At 40.3% G+C, this 18,023-nt stretch overlaps 2 protein-coding genes across 2 annotated transcripts in view; one reads left to right on the plus strand and one right to left on the minus strand.

Moving 5' to 3' along the window:
• The window catches only part of cracr2aa (calcium release activated channel regulator 2Aa), a 23,428-nt gene extending 12,948 nt beyond the window's left edge, over nucleotides 1–10,480 (plus strand). Inside the window, exons 10-18 of the mRNA XM_061721376.1 lie at nucleotides 5,489–5,534; nucleotides 5,680–5,762; nucleotides 5,875–6,223; nucleotides 6,412–6,544; nucleotides 6,848–6,929; nucleotides 7,697–7,811; nucleotides 7,991–8,092; nucleotides 8,379–8,455; nucleotides 8,972–10,480. Of these exons, the coding sequence (XP_061577360.1) occupies nucleotides 5,489–5,534; nucleotides 5,680–5,762; nucleotides 5,875–6,223; nucleotides 6,412–6,544; nucleotides 6,848–6,929; nucleotides 7,697–7,811; nucleotides 7,991–8,092; nucleotides 8,379–8,455; nucleotides 8,972–9,059 (1,075 nt within the window). The 3' untranslated portion in view covers nucleotides 9,060–10,480. The remainder of the gene's footprint in view (nucleotides 1–5,488; nucleotides 5,535–5,679; nucleotides 5,763–5,874; nucleotides 6,224–6,411; nucleotides 6,545–6,847; nucleotides 6,930–7,696; nucleotides 7,812–7,990; nucleotides 8,093–8,378; nucleotides 8,456–8,971) is intronic.
• LOC133443984 (protein arginine N-methyltransferase 8-B) overlaps nucleotides 8,757–18,023 on the minus strand; it is a 24,942-nt gene continuing 15,675 nt past the window's right edge. The window contains exons 8-10 of the mRNA XM_061721377.1: nucleotides 16,341–16,491; nucleotides 13,519–13,640; nucleotides 8,757–11,698 (exon numbers count right to left, since the gene is read on the minus strand). Of these exons, the coding sequence (XP_061577361.1) occupies nucleotides 11,615–11,698; nucleotides 13,519–13,640; nucleotides 16,341–16,491 (357 nt within the window). The 3' untranslated portion in view covers nucleotides 8,757–11,614. The remainder of the gene's footprint in view (nucleotides 11,699–13,518; nucleotides 13,641–16,340; nucleotides 16,492–18,023) is intronic.

Raw genomic sequence — 18,023 nt, forward strand, 5'->3', positions numbered from 1 at the left:
TAAGATCACCATAGCATACAAGTACACATGTACTGTAGACAGAATAGTCAATATGAACAAATATGATGGATATTTGATTCCACTGCACTTTTTAATGACTTCAGCTGTTTCACTCAGTTTTAAATGAAATAGTAATTTAAAGTCCATCCTCTTAACTTTAATATGATGTCGTTATCGAAACCATCTGTACGTATAACTGTTGTGTACATAATGCCCTAATTAAAATACTCACATTTCGCTCTCATGGTTCTTGAGCATAAATCAAGTATGTGAAGGTGTAGTACTACCCATGCAACTAGCCCTAGCTTATTACATTTCCTCATTCAGTTGAACTGTGCTTCTAAGCCTGTGGCCAAAGTATATAATAGTATATATATAAAGGCCTTCCTCAGACTTGATAGTTGGGATATTTTTGATGGAATAAGCCAGATTAAAGGCAAAGAAACTCACAACTACAGAGCAAAGCACCACCTGTCAAGCACCAAAGGGTGCTTACGAAGACTTTGAGTAATGCTTCCTGGCATCCCTTTTTCCTCCTTTAACTTGGAAAACATTTCCCATCTGCCATCCTCAATGGTTCTTCTGAGCTTTTAAGTGCTCATCAAGGCAGTGAGAACAGCAGAGTCTTCCGGTGAAGCTCAGAGCAAAGAAACAAGTGGTTATTATCTGAAAGTCTTTCACCAAATTACTTGGCTGATGTGTCCTATGCCTCCAAATATAGCACCAACTTTAACTCAATCAGTACGTGCACATGCAGCGATTCAAACTGGTTGGAGATCATTTGCACACATCGTACTGACTTTTAAACTGCATGTGAACACCTTAAGTCAGTCAAGTAATCTGATCAGACTGGATTCATCAACCCGCTTGCAGCACCTAGATAAGCCAGTCGCAACCGCCTTGTTAATGCCATGTGTACGGAGACATGGATATTACAGTCTGCGCATGCTCGGGAATTTCCCCCGGGGGAGGGGATTCACCCGGAAGTGAAAGGAGACGACGCAACGCTGCTCAGTAGTAGCCAGGCCCCCAGTCTCGCGCTCAGCAGGCACGCCGATTTTTTCCAGTGGCCAGCCGCGGTACTGCAACAAAAAATCCCATGGGGCCCAGAAAGCTTTTTTCCCATAGACCGCAATAGTAAAAGAGAAGCCTCTAAAACTGTTCACAGGACACCTCCAGCTGTAATCACCACCAATTACTAATCTTTGTATTCTATATTTTTAAGTCATGGACTTTATATCCGTCAAAAATGTTTTATAACGGCCAGAAAAGTCAAAGAAAAGTCTCTTTCTGGGCGTGACGTCACGGCTGTGCCGTGGACTCGCAAAGCGCGGTCGTGTGTGTCTCGGGAACGAGGATGGCTGAAACTAAGCCGTTAGGCGGAATAATCACTCAGAAACACATTGCATTGCCAATTTGCACCAAACAGAAATGTTTAATAGCAAGAATAATAATGGTTTGTCATTCTTGTACTTAAACATTTCCGTTGTAGCCAACGGTGTATGGTTTGTGAAAATAAGATATCAGGCAGGAATAACACAAGTCTAAGACCCTGTCCACACGTAGCCGGGTATTTTTAAAAACGAATATTTCCCCCCCTCCGTTTATAAAAACATTTGCATCCACACATAACCGAAGATCTGCGTTTTCGACCACATTCATAAGCATTCTAATGATCCTGTAGATCATCTGCGGCTCCGCGGAGGCGCAGGTGTGGGTGTTTCCACTGAGATCCTCCTGCACACACACACCTAACGCACTTCAAATATGTATTCTTCTGTTGCTCTTTCATTTGGAGGCAGCGCCCTGCACGGGACTAAATGAGGGTCAATATTAACAAAATGAGCTTGTGGCGTGAGATCCCCACCTCACAATAAAACTGACCTCCATCAGGTTTGAGCAAACGTGCAGGGAGAGAGATGTGTCGTAGTTGTTGCGACGGTGCCGTGGAGTTTTAGATGTCATGTGTTTAACATCATCTTAACCCTTAATCCTCAGCTTATTTTATGACAGTGCTCCCGGGGAAGCTGCACCTCCGCAGCTCCGCGGGCACTGCGAAGCCGGGCAGTGCCCGCAGGGCAGTGGGCAGTGGGCAGTCCGCGGCTCCGCGGCTCCTACGCCGTAGGGTGCGCGGAGCCGCGGAGCCTACGGCGTAGTGTAACGCAATAAATTAACCACATTTAAACATAATATTTGACATATTTAAACATAATACTTGACAAAACTTGTAATACAAAAAATATTTGTCTTAATGTAAGTAATAAACTTGGGAAGTTTCATGGTGATACCTGCTATTTACATTTTTACCCTATTTTAGCCTATTAACCTGGGGTGTCTCATCTTAAATAAAAATGACTCGTTTTATCTTTAATTAAAAAAAACACACAAATGAACCATGTATAGTCTATAACCATGACTTTGAGAACAGCATCGGTTGATTTGCCCTATAAATCCCTCATTTCATTGTGTACATCTATCATTACCGGTCTAAAGGACTCATGAGCGCGCAGCGCTTGTCCAGAGCGCGCAGCGCTCGTTCACATTGCCCCGGGGCATGATGGGAGGCCCCAGAGCATCATGGGAGGTGACTCAACTGCGCATGCTCTATGGGCCCGTGTACCAGGAAGTAAACCAGGAAGTCAGAAATTTTTTCGGCGGATGCGCTGGGTGAGCAAACTCCATTGAAATGAATGGGCGGCCATTTTCGATCCGGTATCCAGTTATATAATACATCCATGGTAGTAGCACCAGCCCCCGGGTCTGGCAGTCAGAAGGCGCGCCGATTTTTTCCAGTGGCCAACCGCGGTACTGCAACCAAAAATCCCATGCGGCCCAGAAAGCTTTTTTCCCATAGACCGCAATAGTAAAAGAGAAGCCTCTAAAACTGTTCACAGGACACCTCCAGCTGTAATCCCCGGCAATTACTAATCTTTGTATTCTATATTTTTAAGTCATGGACTTTATATCCGTCAAAAATGTTTTATAACGGCCAGAAAAGTCAAAGAAAAGTCTCTTTCTGGGCGTGACGTCACGGCTGACGTCACAGCCGTGTCCGTGCATTCCACGGATGTTTTATATTAATATATATTATATAATTATATTATATTAATACATTAATAATATATGTAATGCTATACATGTAATAATATACATTAATTAATATATTATATTAATACATATTATATTAATATTCGCGTCATTGCCCCGGGGCATGATGGGAGGCCCCAGAGCATCATGGGAGGTGACTCAACTGCGCATGCTCTATGGGCCGCTGTATGCGGAAGTAAACCCGGAAGTCAGAGATTTTTTCGGCGGATGCGCTGGCTGAGCAGAATGCATTGAAATGAATGGGCGGCCATTTTTGACGTCCGATCCAGTTATTATAATAGATCCATGAGTAGCACCCTGGGGTGTCGTTTGACTGCTTCAGGGGTGTCGTCAAAATATTTCCTATTCTGACATTTCATATATAAATACTGTATTTTCGCGACCATACGGGCGCCGTGTGAAAAGGCATAGCCTCAGTCTTATGTGTCATATTTCTGTATTTAAAACACACACGGCGCACCGACCGAAACAGCACACACACAAGAACACACACACACACACAAGCACAGGAGTGTGCGTATTTAAAAATACAGCGGGAGCAAAACTTTGTTTGATTGTAGGCTACTTTATTTCAGTTTTTACATTAATCAAACCCATTAAGTCTCATCCTCTGTTTCTGCATTAAAGAGCTCCGCTAAATCAGCTGTGCCAGTCTGAACTCCTCGCTGTCAGAGTCACGTTCCGTGCCGTGCGGTGCCTCGGAAATGCACGCTTTTGCAAAAGCTCGCAAAATAATCCCAGCAGACACGTTAGCCCACGCATCAACAATCAATCTGCAAACTGTGGCATAAAAAAAACAAAATACGCCGTACCCTACGCCGTAGGCTGCGTCTATTTAACGCGGACCTAATGCCGCGTTCCATTTATTCTCGGAAGTGGGGATTTCCCAGTCCCCAGTCGGAATTTTCAACTGGAACGCCCCTCAAAGTGGGGTTTCCCACTGGGAAAGTGGGAGAGTCTTCACCATCCCCGAGTTACCATTCCAAGATGGCTGCCATTCCCAGTTCCCACTTCCGATTTCCGAGGTAAATGGAACGCGGCATTAACTCCGGAACCGGCAGACATAAATCTCTAAATTTCGGAGCAAATTTCTTAACAGGCGTAGCTACAACTGTTAGATTTCATCTATTAAACCAACATCTTCCTAAATGATTTATTTCAGCCGGCGTGATTCTCAACAGAGCAGCGTCCCAGAGAGAGTTTCTCTCCCGGGGCTGACGCAGCAGCTTGACCCGGCGGACACGTCTCTTCTCGGGCTGTGAGCTGAGGCTGCTCCCCGGGGGCGGCGGCTCTTCTCATCTCCGAAAACATCGGGTCAAATTTCTTAACAGGCGTTATTTGGATAAACTGAGCCCCGGTTGCGGATCTTAAGGTTACCTTTATACCTGAAAAAATATTAAAACTTAATAAAGTGCCATATTAACAGCGCTACAGCTGAAATTAAAACTGCTTTTGGCTCTCTGCTTCCTGATCAGGTTAGGGATGAAAACGAGGGGGAGTAGGAGAAATGGGACAGGCACCTGGGCCAAGTGCCCTAGATCTCAAGTGCCCTTAAAATCTCCCCCTTCTTTTTTAGGGGTTAGGGAAGAAAAGAAGTGCGAGTGGAGAAAAGAAGGGCGAGTGAAGGAGAATTCCGCTTGTTGTTAAGCGGAGGTCAACCGGAAGTGGCTCTTTGTTGAAATGGTTACCATGGTTACCTCGGGTACAGCGCCACCTAGCGTCACGGAGTCAGCCATGCTCTGGTTACAGTGGTTTATTCAATCTGATTCAGTCTGATCTCAGAACAGCATGTGTAATCAGACAAGTTGATCCAATCTTCTGCATGTCATTATCTGATCAGATCTCCAACCACCTTGAATCGCTGCATGTGCACGTACTGAATTTTAGAATGGCAAAAAAAGCATTGAATTCCTTTTTTATAGTGTCAGCTTGTCTACTCTCATGTCTCTCACACTCTCGCTGGGAGGAGATGTGAGGTAACAGAGTGGATAAGGGAAGTAGACGGGTTGGCATATGATCACAGATGCAGAACATTGTTGGCTGCTAATAATTGTTTGATTTATCTCTTCAGTTATCTTTGAATCCTGCACCCTGGCTCTGTGTGCTAAAGGAACAGTATCCTCTAAACAAACTGTATGCACAATTGCAAAGAAACTATATGGAAAACAAAGAAAAATATGTACCGGAGGTCATGTCATTGCTTAGTTGGGTAGAATCGAGGAGTTTGGATAGCATCAGTATGTTCAAAATGATTTATCTAATCATCATCTAATCATAATCTAAATATCTAATACTAATAATGTACGCCCTTGGACAGTTTTAAAATCCTAAATGCTTCGTTTTCACTGTGTCGTCTGCTTCTCTTTCTTTGTTTATTCAGAGAAATGAACAAACATTTGCAAGATGAAAGAGATATATGCTCTCAGGTATGTGTTATGGCTTTGAACTGATCATTTAAAGCTGTCCTGCATGTTCCATTTCTTGTCCTCTTTTAAAATATCCCAAACATTAAAATGAAAAAGAACTATTATGTCACATTATGGATTAAAATGCCATGTTGTGGATCTTCAGAAACCAAAGAATTCTAAGAAAACCCACGGCTTGAACTCGATGGCTCTCAACAACAGCATGAAGCACACAGACTTCTTCAGAAGGTAAACTGTACAGAACTGATGGATTGAATGCAAATGTTTCTCATGTAGTCCTATATTTTGTGCAGTATTGTTATCACTGGGTTGTTGTGATAGTGTAACTTTCTATCTGCAGTGACAATGAGGGAGAGTTTACTTCCAGTTCGCCGAGGGCGACCCTTATTGGTGGTTCATCGCTGCCATCTTTGCAAACCGCGGCTCGAGGGCACCTTCAGAGGATCATCTCAATTGAGGAAGACCACCTCCCCCAATTGCTGAATGGCTGTCAGCTCCAAACACCTCTCCAGAAATGTCATGAAGGAGAGGAAAACCCGGACATTGAAGAAACAATAGACTTGGTGATGAGTGATATTTACCCAGGTGTGTTCCCAGCCTGTCGGAAAATGTCAGTGGAACCAATGAAGGAAAAACAAATCCCAACATCTCCAAGGGGTCAGCCTGTTGGCAAGGAAACCAGCATAAACGTAAGCATGTAGACACTGATTGGCAAATGTAAGGCATTACAATACAATACAATACAATACTAAGCTGTAGTTGACCTCAGAATGGCATGTAAGGTTCCAGTAAATGATACCACAGCTTGACTGATAATATTTTTAAAAAGACATTTTATGTACCCTAATCTCTGCTCCCATTATTATTGATTCTTCAGGAGGAAAGTGGTCCCCTAGGGCCTGATCGTCTTTTCAAAATTGTCCTAGTGGGAAACTCCAGTGTTGGAAAAACCTCTTTTCTTCGGCGATTTTGTGATGACAGCTTTCACCCTGGCACTTCTGCCACTGTGGGTACGTAGTGTGTGTGGTACAACCGCAACCGTGCAACCCTTGCAAGCTCACAGGAATGACAAGTAGTTTCATTTTAATTTTTTTATTGTTTCATTTACACACACTAGTGCATACATGCATCATAGTATGTGTATAATGAACTATCATAGTTATGTGGTTCAGTTCAATACACAATAGGCTGAATATGCACTAAAATCATTAATTTTTCGATCCGCCTGGCATATTTTATGTGCATTTAGTAAAACAAAAAGCAAACTGAACACTTACTCGTTTTGCCTTTTTCTGCCTCATCAATATATTCAGGCTTAGACTACAGTGTAAAGACGATACATGTGGACAACAGCCAGGTGGCGCTGCAGATGTGGGACACAGCAGGGCAGGAGAGGTGAGGTTCCCGCTCTCAAAAGCAGAACAGAAGATCCCTCTTTGGCCCAAACTTTTGGTCACCATTTGATAATTTCAGCATAAGTGTGAAATATTAATTAATTAATTAATTAAATTAATCAATTAACACATTTATCCAGTCATTCTTGAATTTAAATACATTTTAAATAGTTTTATTTAACCAGAAAAACCTTTTATTTGTGAAAGGAACCCACAGGTTTCCTTCATCTAAAACAAACTGAAGAATTTAATGTTTCATTGTTTTGAACTTTGTATAACTCAACAGGTTCCCACCTAGAAATATGTTTCTCATATTTTTACATGTCCTTGAGTATAGAGTTGTTCTGAGTGCGGTACCAGTATCAGAAGTAGAGACACATCACAGCAGCAACCTCTGGAGTTTGGTTGGGGTAATGAGAAAAAAACTGTAGTATTTATTAAATGAGATGACCAATCCCTGTCAGCATTGAACATGTTGGATTTCACAGTGTAATTGAACATCTGGAGCCAAAGTTAGAAATACATCTGTGAAACTGCTCTCTGCAAACTATATGAGACCAATCATATTTTATGTCAGCTAAAAGATCAGGCAATCAGCTCAACAGCAGATATTTAGACCCCAATGGGGGTCTGAATATCTGCTGTTTTGTTTTTGTTTCTTTTCTTTTATATAGTTAAAGAAAGGGGGGGGGGGGGGGCACAAGACTTTTATGAGTTAATAGAAACAGAACACCACCTAATGAGCACTTCCCTGTGATCGTCCTGCAGGTATCGAAGCATCACCAAACAGTTCTTTCGCAAAGCTGACGGTGTGGTTGTGATGTATGATGTAACTGATGAGCAGAGTTTTACAGCTGTGAGACAATGGCTGACAAGTGTTAAGGTAAGAGAGGAGCAGTCTCTGCTGCACACAGGTAGATGGGTTGGTTTTTTCTTTCAGCTGTTGCTCTACATTCTATTTTTTTCCCTCAGAAGACAAATATTGGCCAGTGCTGTATTAATGTACTGTGTAGGTCATAAATCTGTCTTAAGGTTGTGTTCTTTACTTCTTATCCCTTACAGGAAGGTGCAGGTGAAGATACAACCATCCTGCTCTTGGGAAACAAAATGGACAAAGAGAGTGAGAGACAAGTTCAGAAGGAACTGGGTGAAAGACTAGCCAAGGTCAGTCATTGTGTCTGTTGCGCTCAGTGTTGAGAACAAACCTGCGTCACTTTCTCAGATGAAAGGATCCAGATTGAGATGTGTAGGATTTCTGTGCTTTTTCTTTATACATCTTTATATCTTCCTTCATATTTTTTTCAGTCTCTAGTCTAGTGTGTGCTGTAGTTTTATAAGGTACCAAAAATGACCATGTGTGCTTGTATCACTTTTCAAATGGAAAAACCTCCAACAAATAACTAAAAATAACGTGAATTACCCCAGTTGTATTCTTTTTCTGTTTTTTAAGGACGTAGAGATGGCCTTCTATGAATGCAGCGCATCGTCTGGGTACAATGTCTGTGAGTCCATGGTATATTTAGCCAGGTGAGCAAAACACTCACACATAAAAAACATAAGTTAGGCTAATATTTAAGCAGTGGCTGTTTAAAGATAGACTGGTGGGTGACAAAAAAGTTGGAACACTACATGTTTAGGTATATTTGACTTACTTGAACTTAATCCAACAGTTGGATCGTAGTGGTACTGATGTAATGACGCGTTCATCATTAGGAAGAATCTTCTGATGTCGATGGTATCAGTATAACTTGGTATTGAGGTTCTGTTCATTTTTAACTGCTTGTTGCATTAAAAAAAAAAAAAAAAGTATATCATACACAACAACATGTTATATCATGCATGGTGAATAATCACTAATCCTTTATTGGGAGGGAGAGACAGCAGAAGGAAGGTATCTGTGGGTTAGTATGCAGCAGGAATGACAGTTGCTAAGCACAAGGATGCTGCAAGGCTCTAAGACTGACGGAGCAACATTGCTCACATCATGGTGTTTCATCTGAACTGGATTAGTTCTTCATGCCTCATTGCATGTATGTTTTCCAGAGTTCTGAAAGAGCAAGAAGACATAGAGAAGGAGAAGACCGTCCAGCTGGTCAGTAGCCCGTCAGGGAAGAAGAAATCCTGCTGCTAAAATATAAACACTTCACACAAAGTAGCACTACCCTTTACCAAGTCACTTAGTCTGATGAAGAAAGCACATGTCACGGTTTAAACGCATGGATTGTTAGCACAACTGTTTTCAGCCAGTCTTTCATGTGTTCACATTTTACCGATGTTAGTTGCACTATTATTGATGGATGGGTTTACAATTATTCTACAGGTTTGTGTCTTAAAATCAAGGCATTAAAGTAGATAAAAAAACAACTAACCAATGTAATCACAATAAACTGGATAAGTAAAACATAAAGATTTTAAGAAACTTTTTTAAATACTACAGGATGTTTAGTCAAACTTAAATGTAAATCTCAGATTTTGGAACTATTTATTAATATTAATAATAAAAAAGGCAATTTACCTGTGAAATTTGTGTTGTTTGTTTGGGGTTTTTTTTATATCTCCATTGATGTTAAATATAAATTAATTGTGAATTGTACTAATTTTAGACTGTTCTTTCACCTTTAGTACACATTTAGGTGGATGTGATAACACAAACTGTACAATTCAGTTCATCAAATAATGTTGCAGTATAATGTATCTGTTTTTAGGGTTGTTTTTTTGTTGTTGTTGTTTTTGGTACACAAGGGGACTTACTCTGTATTAAGGCCAAAATCACTCATGGTGGCATGTGACTCATATTACCACGGATGATAAATAATAATAAAAAAACAGTATACAACAATTCACAGAAGTGCTATTTAACGAACAAATCAAAATATTGAGTGGGACATGAGCCAGGGTCGCCAAGTTTGAAATGGATCTGGTTTTTGTATCTTTTGAACATTGTAATATATGTGTTGTGCTCCATTTTTTTTTCCTCTTTGAAACTGTAGTTGAGGAAAATTGAGGTCACGCTGACATTTAGCGAAGGGTTATGTTTGTATTATAATTCTTTATAACAACTGTCTGGAAGATGACTTGTTTGTCTGGATTTTCTCTGGTTTTGGTGTACATTTTCTGTCACTAACGTTGCTTCACTACTGCTAGTATCTTGTATGCCACTTTTTATTTTTATTTATGTATGTATATATATATATATATGTGTGTGTGTGTGTGTGTGTGTGAACATGTAAATAATATACACAAATCCATTGGTTTTTTATGTGGAACACACCAAAGAACTGTTCTTCTCCACAGTACCCAGTGGGTGGGTTTGAAAACTGCAGTTTATTCAAATTTTAAATTGACCAGACAACATATATGATATCCTAAGTAGAATATAAAGATGTGCAATTAACATGCCAATTTATTTGAATAAATTTGACTTCTTAAATAAATAAATGCCAATTTAGGATGCATTGATGACTTATAACATCGTACTTCTTGCTTGTTACAACCTTTATAAGATACAGAAGATTAAAGAAGTGATCAAAATAACTTATCTGCTCTGGTAAGACGTCATTCTTTACAACGGTCATTTTAATAGACTTTTAATACTTGGACACCTGTTTATTTTTCTGCATTGTTCTTAAATATAGTGTTCATAATTTGAAAGATAACTCTTTAAGATCATCTAGATCAATACCTTTAAAAAAAAAAAAAAAAGTATTGGGTACCTTGGCAATGACCTTGTTAAGAGCACACGTGAAATACAAATAATCCCTCGCCCTGATTCAGTACACAGTTACAGTTATTGCAGAGTGTTGGATATTTTCATTGCAAATTTTAACAGTATTTCTCTAAACTGTAACTTGAATGCTGTACCTCACTTCTTTGCCCTTTTTTTTATTATTTTGGCATAATATCTATGACTAGAAGCTATGTGCGTTTCAGTTGCTTGGAATGGATTTAAATGAAGATGTAGTTTCAACGTAACGTCCTGATGTTCTGAGCAGTGCAGAGAAGATGTGGAGGACTTGGGCACTTGGCCAAGGCATTTAAGATGGGGGACCGAATGTTACTGACGTGTCAAACTGGTGACACAGAGCACACAAGGAGTCTAGCCTGTTCCACGATACATTTTGATACCCTCTACTGCACAGAAACCAACAAATACACCGACAAAGCACGACCTATCACGTTGTACGACTGCTGTCCTTGGCTACGGTGTTCATGTACTGTTGGTTTTCCACCGCCGCTAAACTTATACGACTAAATACAATTACTTAAATTGTAATTTCTTAGATAGCTTATCAAATATTATACTTCAATCTATGGTCACCTTACAACAGGAAATGATGAGATGAGATCTATCCCAACATAAGGTCCAGGTTATTTTGGTAAACAAATACTGAATAAAACACAGTACATCACTCCGCCTCCCACGTGCACACATCAGTTATCAAGAACATTCATCAACTAAAGAAAATATTCCTGATCCGTTTTGTGTTACATTCAGTTTTGTTTGACATTCAGTAAATGTAACCTGTCATTGTACAGTTTACTGACACCACTGACTCCGTAGATGACGCCCACTTTTGTCTTTGGCCTGTTCTTTTTTTCGTCCTTGACACTCTCGCGTCCCTCCGTGGTCATGAGTGTCTCGTCGGGCCTCGGTCCTCGGGAGGAAGTGGGGAACCGCCGTCCAACTTAGCGCATTTTGTAGTCGTGGGCTATAGCTGCGTCACATAGCTGCCCTTTGAAATCCAGTTCAAAAGTAAAGTCCAAATCACGCTGCAGGTGAGAGAAGAGAGAGGGAGGAAGAAAACGGTTTAGAGGGAATTTAAAGCAAGAGGATACAGTCAGATTTGTACGACGGAGTATTAGGGCCAAACTAAGACAAAAAACATTGGAAATTACGAGAATAAAGTCATAATATAATGAGAATAAAGTCGTAAAATTCAGAGAATAAAGTCGTAATGTTGCGAGAATAAAGTCGTAATAGAATAAAGTCGTAATATTATGAGAATAAAGTCGTAATATTACGAGAATAAAGTCGTAAAATTACGAGAATAAAGTCGTAACATTACGAGAATAAAGTCGTAACATTACGAGAATAAAGTCGTAACATTACGAGAATAAAGTCGTAATGTTGCGAGAATAAAGTCGTAATATTATGAGAATATAATTCATGAGAACTCTAACAGGAAGAGCTTCTTCTCCCTGTGTTAAAATGAGGAATATTGAGCATCTTGTGAAGTTATATTTATATATGTATAATATATTACGACTTTATTCTCGTAATATTATGACTTTATTATCGTAATTTTACGACTTTATTATCGTAATATTATGACTTTATTCTCGTAATTTTACGACTTTATTCTCGTAATATTATGACTTTATTCTCGTAATTTTACGACTTTATTCTCGTAACATTATGACTTTATTCTCGTAATTTCCTTTTTTTTGTTTTTTTGTTTGGCCCTAATACTCCGTCGTAGATTTTACATGTTGACCTGAAAGCAGGTTGTGGTGTTAGATAAATGGAGTATTTGTGTCAGACCACAGGAGAAAGTAAACGCGGCTTCTCATTCCTGTAGAGAGAAAGGAGGACACTGACAAGGTCAACGGCAGAATTGTGTTGTTTGTTCAAGTGGCAGTGCAGTGGAGTGCAGCAGCTTGTTTGTTTGCTACACAGCACCAAGAAGGAAAAAAAAAAGACCTACGCTGGACAGATTATCTACATTAAACATTCAACATTAAGCATAACAGGAAAAACAGTTTTAACAAATCAGGCAAAAAAGTTTAAATTATGAGCATTAGATGCATTATTATTATTACGTTACATTTCATACTATGGGCAGCACGGTGGCTTGGTGGTTAGCACTTTTGCCTCAAAGTGAGATGGTTCTCTCCGGGTACTCTGGCTTCCTCCCACAGTCCAAAAACATGCGTAGTAAGTTAACCGATGATTGTAAATTGCCCGTAGGTGTGAGTGTGTCTGGTTGTTTGTCTCTATAAGTGGCCCTGAGATAGACTGGCGACCTGTCCCGGGTGTACCCCTGTAATGAGCTGGGATAGGCTCCAGCAGACCCCCGTGACCCTGCAAAGGATAAAACGGGTATAGAAAATGGATGGATTTCTTACTATATTATGTTCTTATCATTTTATGTTAAATTTTGTTTTAGTCCTTAATTCCCAGTGTGTCCTCAGTGGGAGCCCCCTGGCTGCTTTGGACCCGCGTTGGGTCTACCATGCCCTGGTGTGCCGGGGTCCAGCATCATCCTTCCGGTGGAGCTGACCCCGTTTGACGGGGGAATGGCTGGGTTGGCGTCCCCTTCCCGATGCAGATGGCTCCGTAAAGTGGTGTTTCCTCTCTGGTCCCTCTGTGCTCATCCTCTTCTTTTAACTACATTTTAATGATTATGATGTGTCTGTTGTGTGTACCTGGGGGAGTGTGGTTTGTGGGGGGGGTGGGGGGTTTGGGCCCTGTTTTAACTTTTTAAATCGTACAATTTTTAAACATGTAAAGCAGTTTGTGGTACATATATGTATGAAAAGTGCTTTATGAATAAAGTTTTATTTATTGATTGATTGGATGCAATACTTACATTGTTTTTCTCATTGGGCTTCATATCGATGCTGCCAGTAATCTCCTCTCCTCTTCGCACTGTTAAATACTCTTCCAGATAAAAGACTGTCTGCTTCCAGTGGGTGTAAGGAGCGTCAGGAGCTGGATGATACACAAACAGACACATTCAGAATAATCTGGCGCCCATTTCAGGTATTACAAATGACATCAACAGTTTATTCTCTTTCACTTATTTTTCATGAAGTAATTATTTATGTGAAGTTTTAGTGTGATTTGTCACTGTTAAAAGGCCTCGATGCCGATATTCAGGATATTCTCCTAAACCACATATTTCCCTCACTGAAATATTTCCTGTTACATTGATTACAACTTCTGACGACCTAAAATATATTTTTTAGACCAACACTAGATGGTTACGGAGTTAAATGAAAATGTCAAGAAGACTGTCTACATAAAAAAAAAATATTATTTTATCACTGTTTTAATATTTATTTTAGGATTGTTGTGCTTATAATTTTAGTAGATGTTGTTTGGCTCTGTTTTTATGCTTTTATTTTGTTTTATTAGATATATTAGCTTATTTCTTTGCTCAACTGAGGTTGTTTTAAAAGTGAAATAGAAATAAACTTGACTTGTGTCACTTAGATAGATAGATATACTTAAAAGCCATGTGAAACATTTAGTTCGCTAGTCTCATGTAAATAATTAACTTACTGTCAGGTCAGTTTTCTTCCCTCATCTTCTATCTCTGGGGACATGTAGCCTACATAACTGCATGCATGAGTAGAAACGTACCGTAGATAGTTAAAACCCGGCAACCTCAGCCCCAAAACAAATCTGTGAGAAACTCAAAGCATCATTGTTGAGCTGGCCGGGTTTCAGGAGGTCAGTAGCACTTAAATTGAGTTTCTGCCAACTTTCCTGGGGCAGGTCGGTTGCTCTGGCTCTATATATATATAAACCAAGCTCCTTGTGAGTCCATTCAGCCCGGCCGCTGCACAGACTTGGCTCCCAGCTTTTTAGGGCTCAATAAAGACAAGGAATGACAACCTCTGCCTCTTATGCCAATGCGGTGGCTAAAATGGCATTTCTACTGATCAGCATGCAATTTAATCTTTGACTCCTGCTTTCCTCTTTCTCCGAAGCTAAACGTCTATATGCCATGTTAGTGATCTTGTGCAGGACAGTGTAGACGCACTTCGGCTCTGAGTGTGTAACTTTAGATCCGTCTCGGCAGCTACGTTTTTGGCAGGCGGCTCTTGAGTTCTGGCAATTGGAAACTTGCATGGCATTAAAACCTGCAGGGAATCAATAGAAGGGCAGTGGGAAGGACAAGTAGGAGCTGATGACAGGAAATCATGCTCTGCATTGGTTTGTGTTGAACTTAAGAAGTCCTTGTGAGGGTGTAGTTGATCAATAAAATATGATCCACACGTTTCTTTTTTCCTTTCAACCACAAGAGCTGAGATATCCATCTCAATTTAATGAGATGGATCTCCATTTAATATGTGGCTTCTTCTCTCCAGCTCCACTAGAGGTCAGTCACACACCAGTTTTGACAGAACACCTCCCCTGACTGCTGGGATCGGTATATCTGATTTAAAGTCTTGATAAGGGGGAAGAAAAAGGTACTTTTCAGGTCTTAAAATGAGGTAGAATTGGAGACCTGTCATTGTTACACCTTGTCGTTATTCATTTCATAAAACCACACCTTAAATGCAGTGTGTGAAAACTAAGTGCACCCTTGGAGGATAAAAAGTAGCCAAATGCAATGTTTTATCAGATATATTCATGATCAGATTTAATACCTTTGTAACGGCACACATTTTGGCAGATCTGGAGCATTCAGTGTGTCAACACAATGTTAAAGAGGAAAGATATCAGCAAAGGTGTTACAGAAGCAGTTGTTCCTGTCTGGGATGGATTGTAGAGTAATTTCCTAACATTTTAGAGTATATAAGTCTACCATGAATATAATTATTCACAAACCGACAACTTTCAAGACAGTTCCCAACCTTCCAGGGAACATCCAAGGACGTTTATGGTTAACTCAAGGACTACAATGTCTCAGCATGTCCACCAAGTCAGATCATTCTTGGTAAGAGAGATGGCAAATATCCCAAGGGCTGCATCTCAGCCGCTACGTGTTTCATTTAGCATGTTCAATTTTGAAGTCCACGATAGTGGAATTAGAAAAAATGACCGGTATGACTTGGCTGGAAGGGTTTCCAGGCAAAATACACCTCTTTCTCTAAAAAGATAATCAGAGTGCTTTAGATTTGAAAAGCTGCATTTGAAAAAACCCAAAGAATTCTTAGGCAACGTCCTTTGAAATGGAGATGTTTGGACATTTTGAGCTGTCGCACATTAGCAGAAAACCAAAATACAGCATGTCAACACAAACGCCTCACACACACCATCAAGCACGGAGGTGGATGGGTGATGATTTGGGCTGCTTTGCCAGCTGGGATAGCTGATTGTTGTTGGCTCTGAAGTTTTACTTTCTTAAGTTTAAGACCCAGCAAGGAACAGATTATGTTTATTGAAGTACAAAAAAAACTTTTAAACCTGAAAGTACATTTGTGCACTGCAAATAAATGGAAATCTAAGTAAAGGTTTCCTTCTGCACTTAATGCCTCTGTAAGCTGACCCGCCACTGTGAATAATGTCCCGTTTCACAGATATCATTTCAATCCTTTTCTTTCGCGTATTTAACAGGGACCTTGATTCACTATCCAGTAATAAAGCTGTAGTTCTAATGCACACAAGCTGCTTATGCCGTGCACACTCCTATACCCTAAAACTGACCGGTGTCACGTATAAATGTCTGTCAAATCTTACCGGTGGAGAAGCCAGTCTTCTTGTGACACTTAGTAAACTCAATGTTGAAGTAAGTGACCAGTGCATGGACGTAGTCGTTCCTCTGGATTTGCAAGCAGAAGGTTGAGGTGAATGAGAGGTCCTCAGGCTTTACTGTGTAGATATCCACCTCCTGGAAAAATAAAGACTCTTCAACTCATTACTGTCACATATTAAAAAATAAAGATGCTGCAGAAATAAATGGTGAAATTCTGATTTTACTTGCAATGCAACAAAAACAGCAAGAGAGCATGACAAAGAAGTTTAGTACTGCTTCCACCTGCAAGTTGTAAAATTGCTAGTAAACTTCTGTGGGTTTGTCTGTAAGCTGTAAGGAGGCCAGTAGCTCATGTGCAGGATCGATGAGGGGAACAGGCTGGCGCCTGAGAGCTTTAGCTTTTGTCCAACTCCAGGCATCATTTATTCACAGAGTTTGGACCCAAAATCTGCAAATGTTCTCTGGCTCCTCTCAGTTTAACAGGGTATCCGATACGGCATCACATCAGTGGTTCCTCCTCAGATAAAAACATGTTGTTCCACATTCCGGTTTACTGCTGCGTTAACGGAGCTCTGCCAACACTCCGTATTAACTTAGACGACAGTGACTTACTTGATCATATTAGCTCAGAGTAACAGAGAAATTGCATTTCACCTGAAACCTACGCTGCAGGATGGCATGGCTGTCATCATCTCCTTTCATGTACCATCAGCACTAATGGATATTCACAACTTGCTTGCTGGCTTTGGTGCCAGATGCTATATTTGCTGCGGTGGAATGATCCTTATGTTTGCTGGCAATAAAAACAATGCATTATTGATGTCAGATTCCCCCCGCTGTCCTAACAAAAGAACAAATCACGCCCGTAAACACAGCCACCGCACATCTTCTCCGGCGATGCAGTATACGCTTCTCAAAGTCACGTTTGAAAGTTTATGATGCCCTCATGTAATTACTCTGAAGGTAAAATAAAACCTTTTAAGACTGCATTAAAATGCTCTTAGTGTTAAACTGTTTTCTTTGAAAACAACCTTAATGATCCTTGATTATTGCCCCCAAAGTTTCAAGCGGCGGTCTGATAACGAGTTCATGTGCGCATTTCTCCACAGCTCCATGACTTTAATTAGATCATTTGGTAATCCATTTTCAGACAACGCAGCCTGCCAGCGGGCTACCACTGCTGGAAGGATTGTTTTTCCCCATGCTATCCAAAGACAAGCGGCTTCCCTGTCGTCATTATGCAAATATCAATTCAACGCTCTTGACTGATGATTTTACTGCATTTATTTCATAATAGAGAAAGTTGATATATAGGTTAAACTATAGCAGCACAGCAATAATCCTTCAAAAGAGAGGTGAGAGAGGGTACGCCATTAATCAATGCCAGGGAGAAAAAAAAACAAAATGACTGAGATGAAGCACAGTGAGGGGGACGGGGATGAGTGTGTTTCACCTGCCTGAAGAGTCTAATTCATGCAGTGAGAAGCTCGTAGGGGGCGATCGCCACACATCGGGGTTAAACTCATCCCAGACCTTATGATGCCTTGTAAATTAATATAAGTTATCATTGAAATCATGTCAGCAAAACAGCATAATAAATGTAATCACATAATACACCAACACCGTGAACTGGTGAGTCTCTCTTCTTCTTCTTAACTGTGAGAATA

This window comes from Cololabis saira, chromosome 5 (genome assembly GCF_033807715.1).
Source record: "Cololabis saira isolate AMF1-May2022 chromosome 5, fColSai1.1, whole genome shotgun sequence".
NCBI classification, from domain to species: domain Eukaryota; kingdom Metazoa; phylum Chordata; class Actinopteri; order Beloniformes; family Belonidae; genus Cololabis; species Cololabis saira.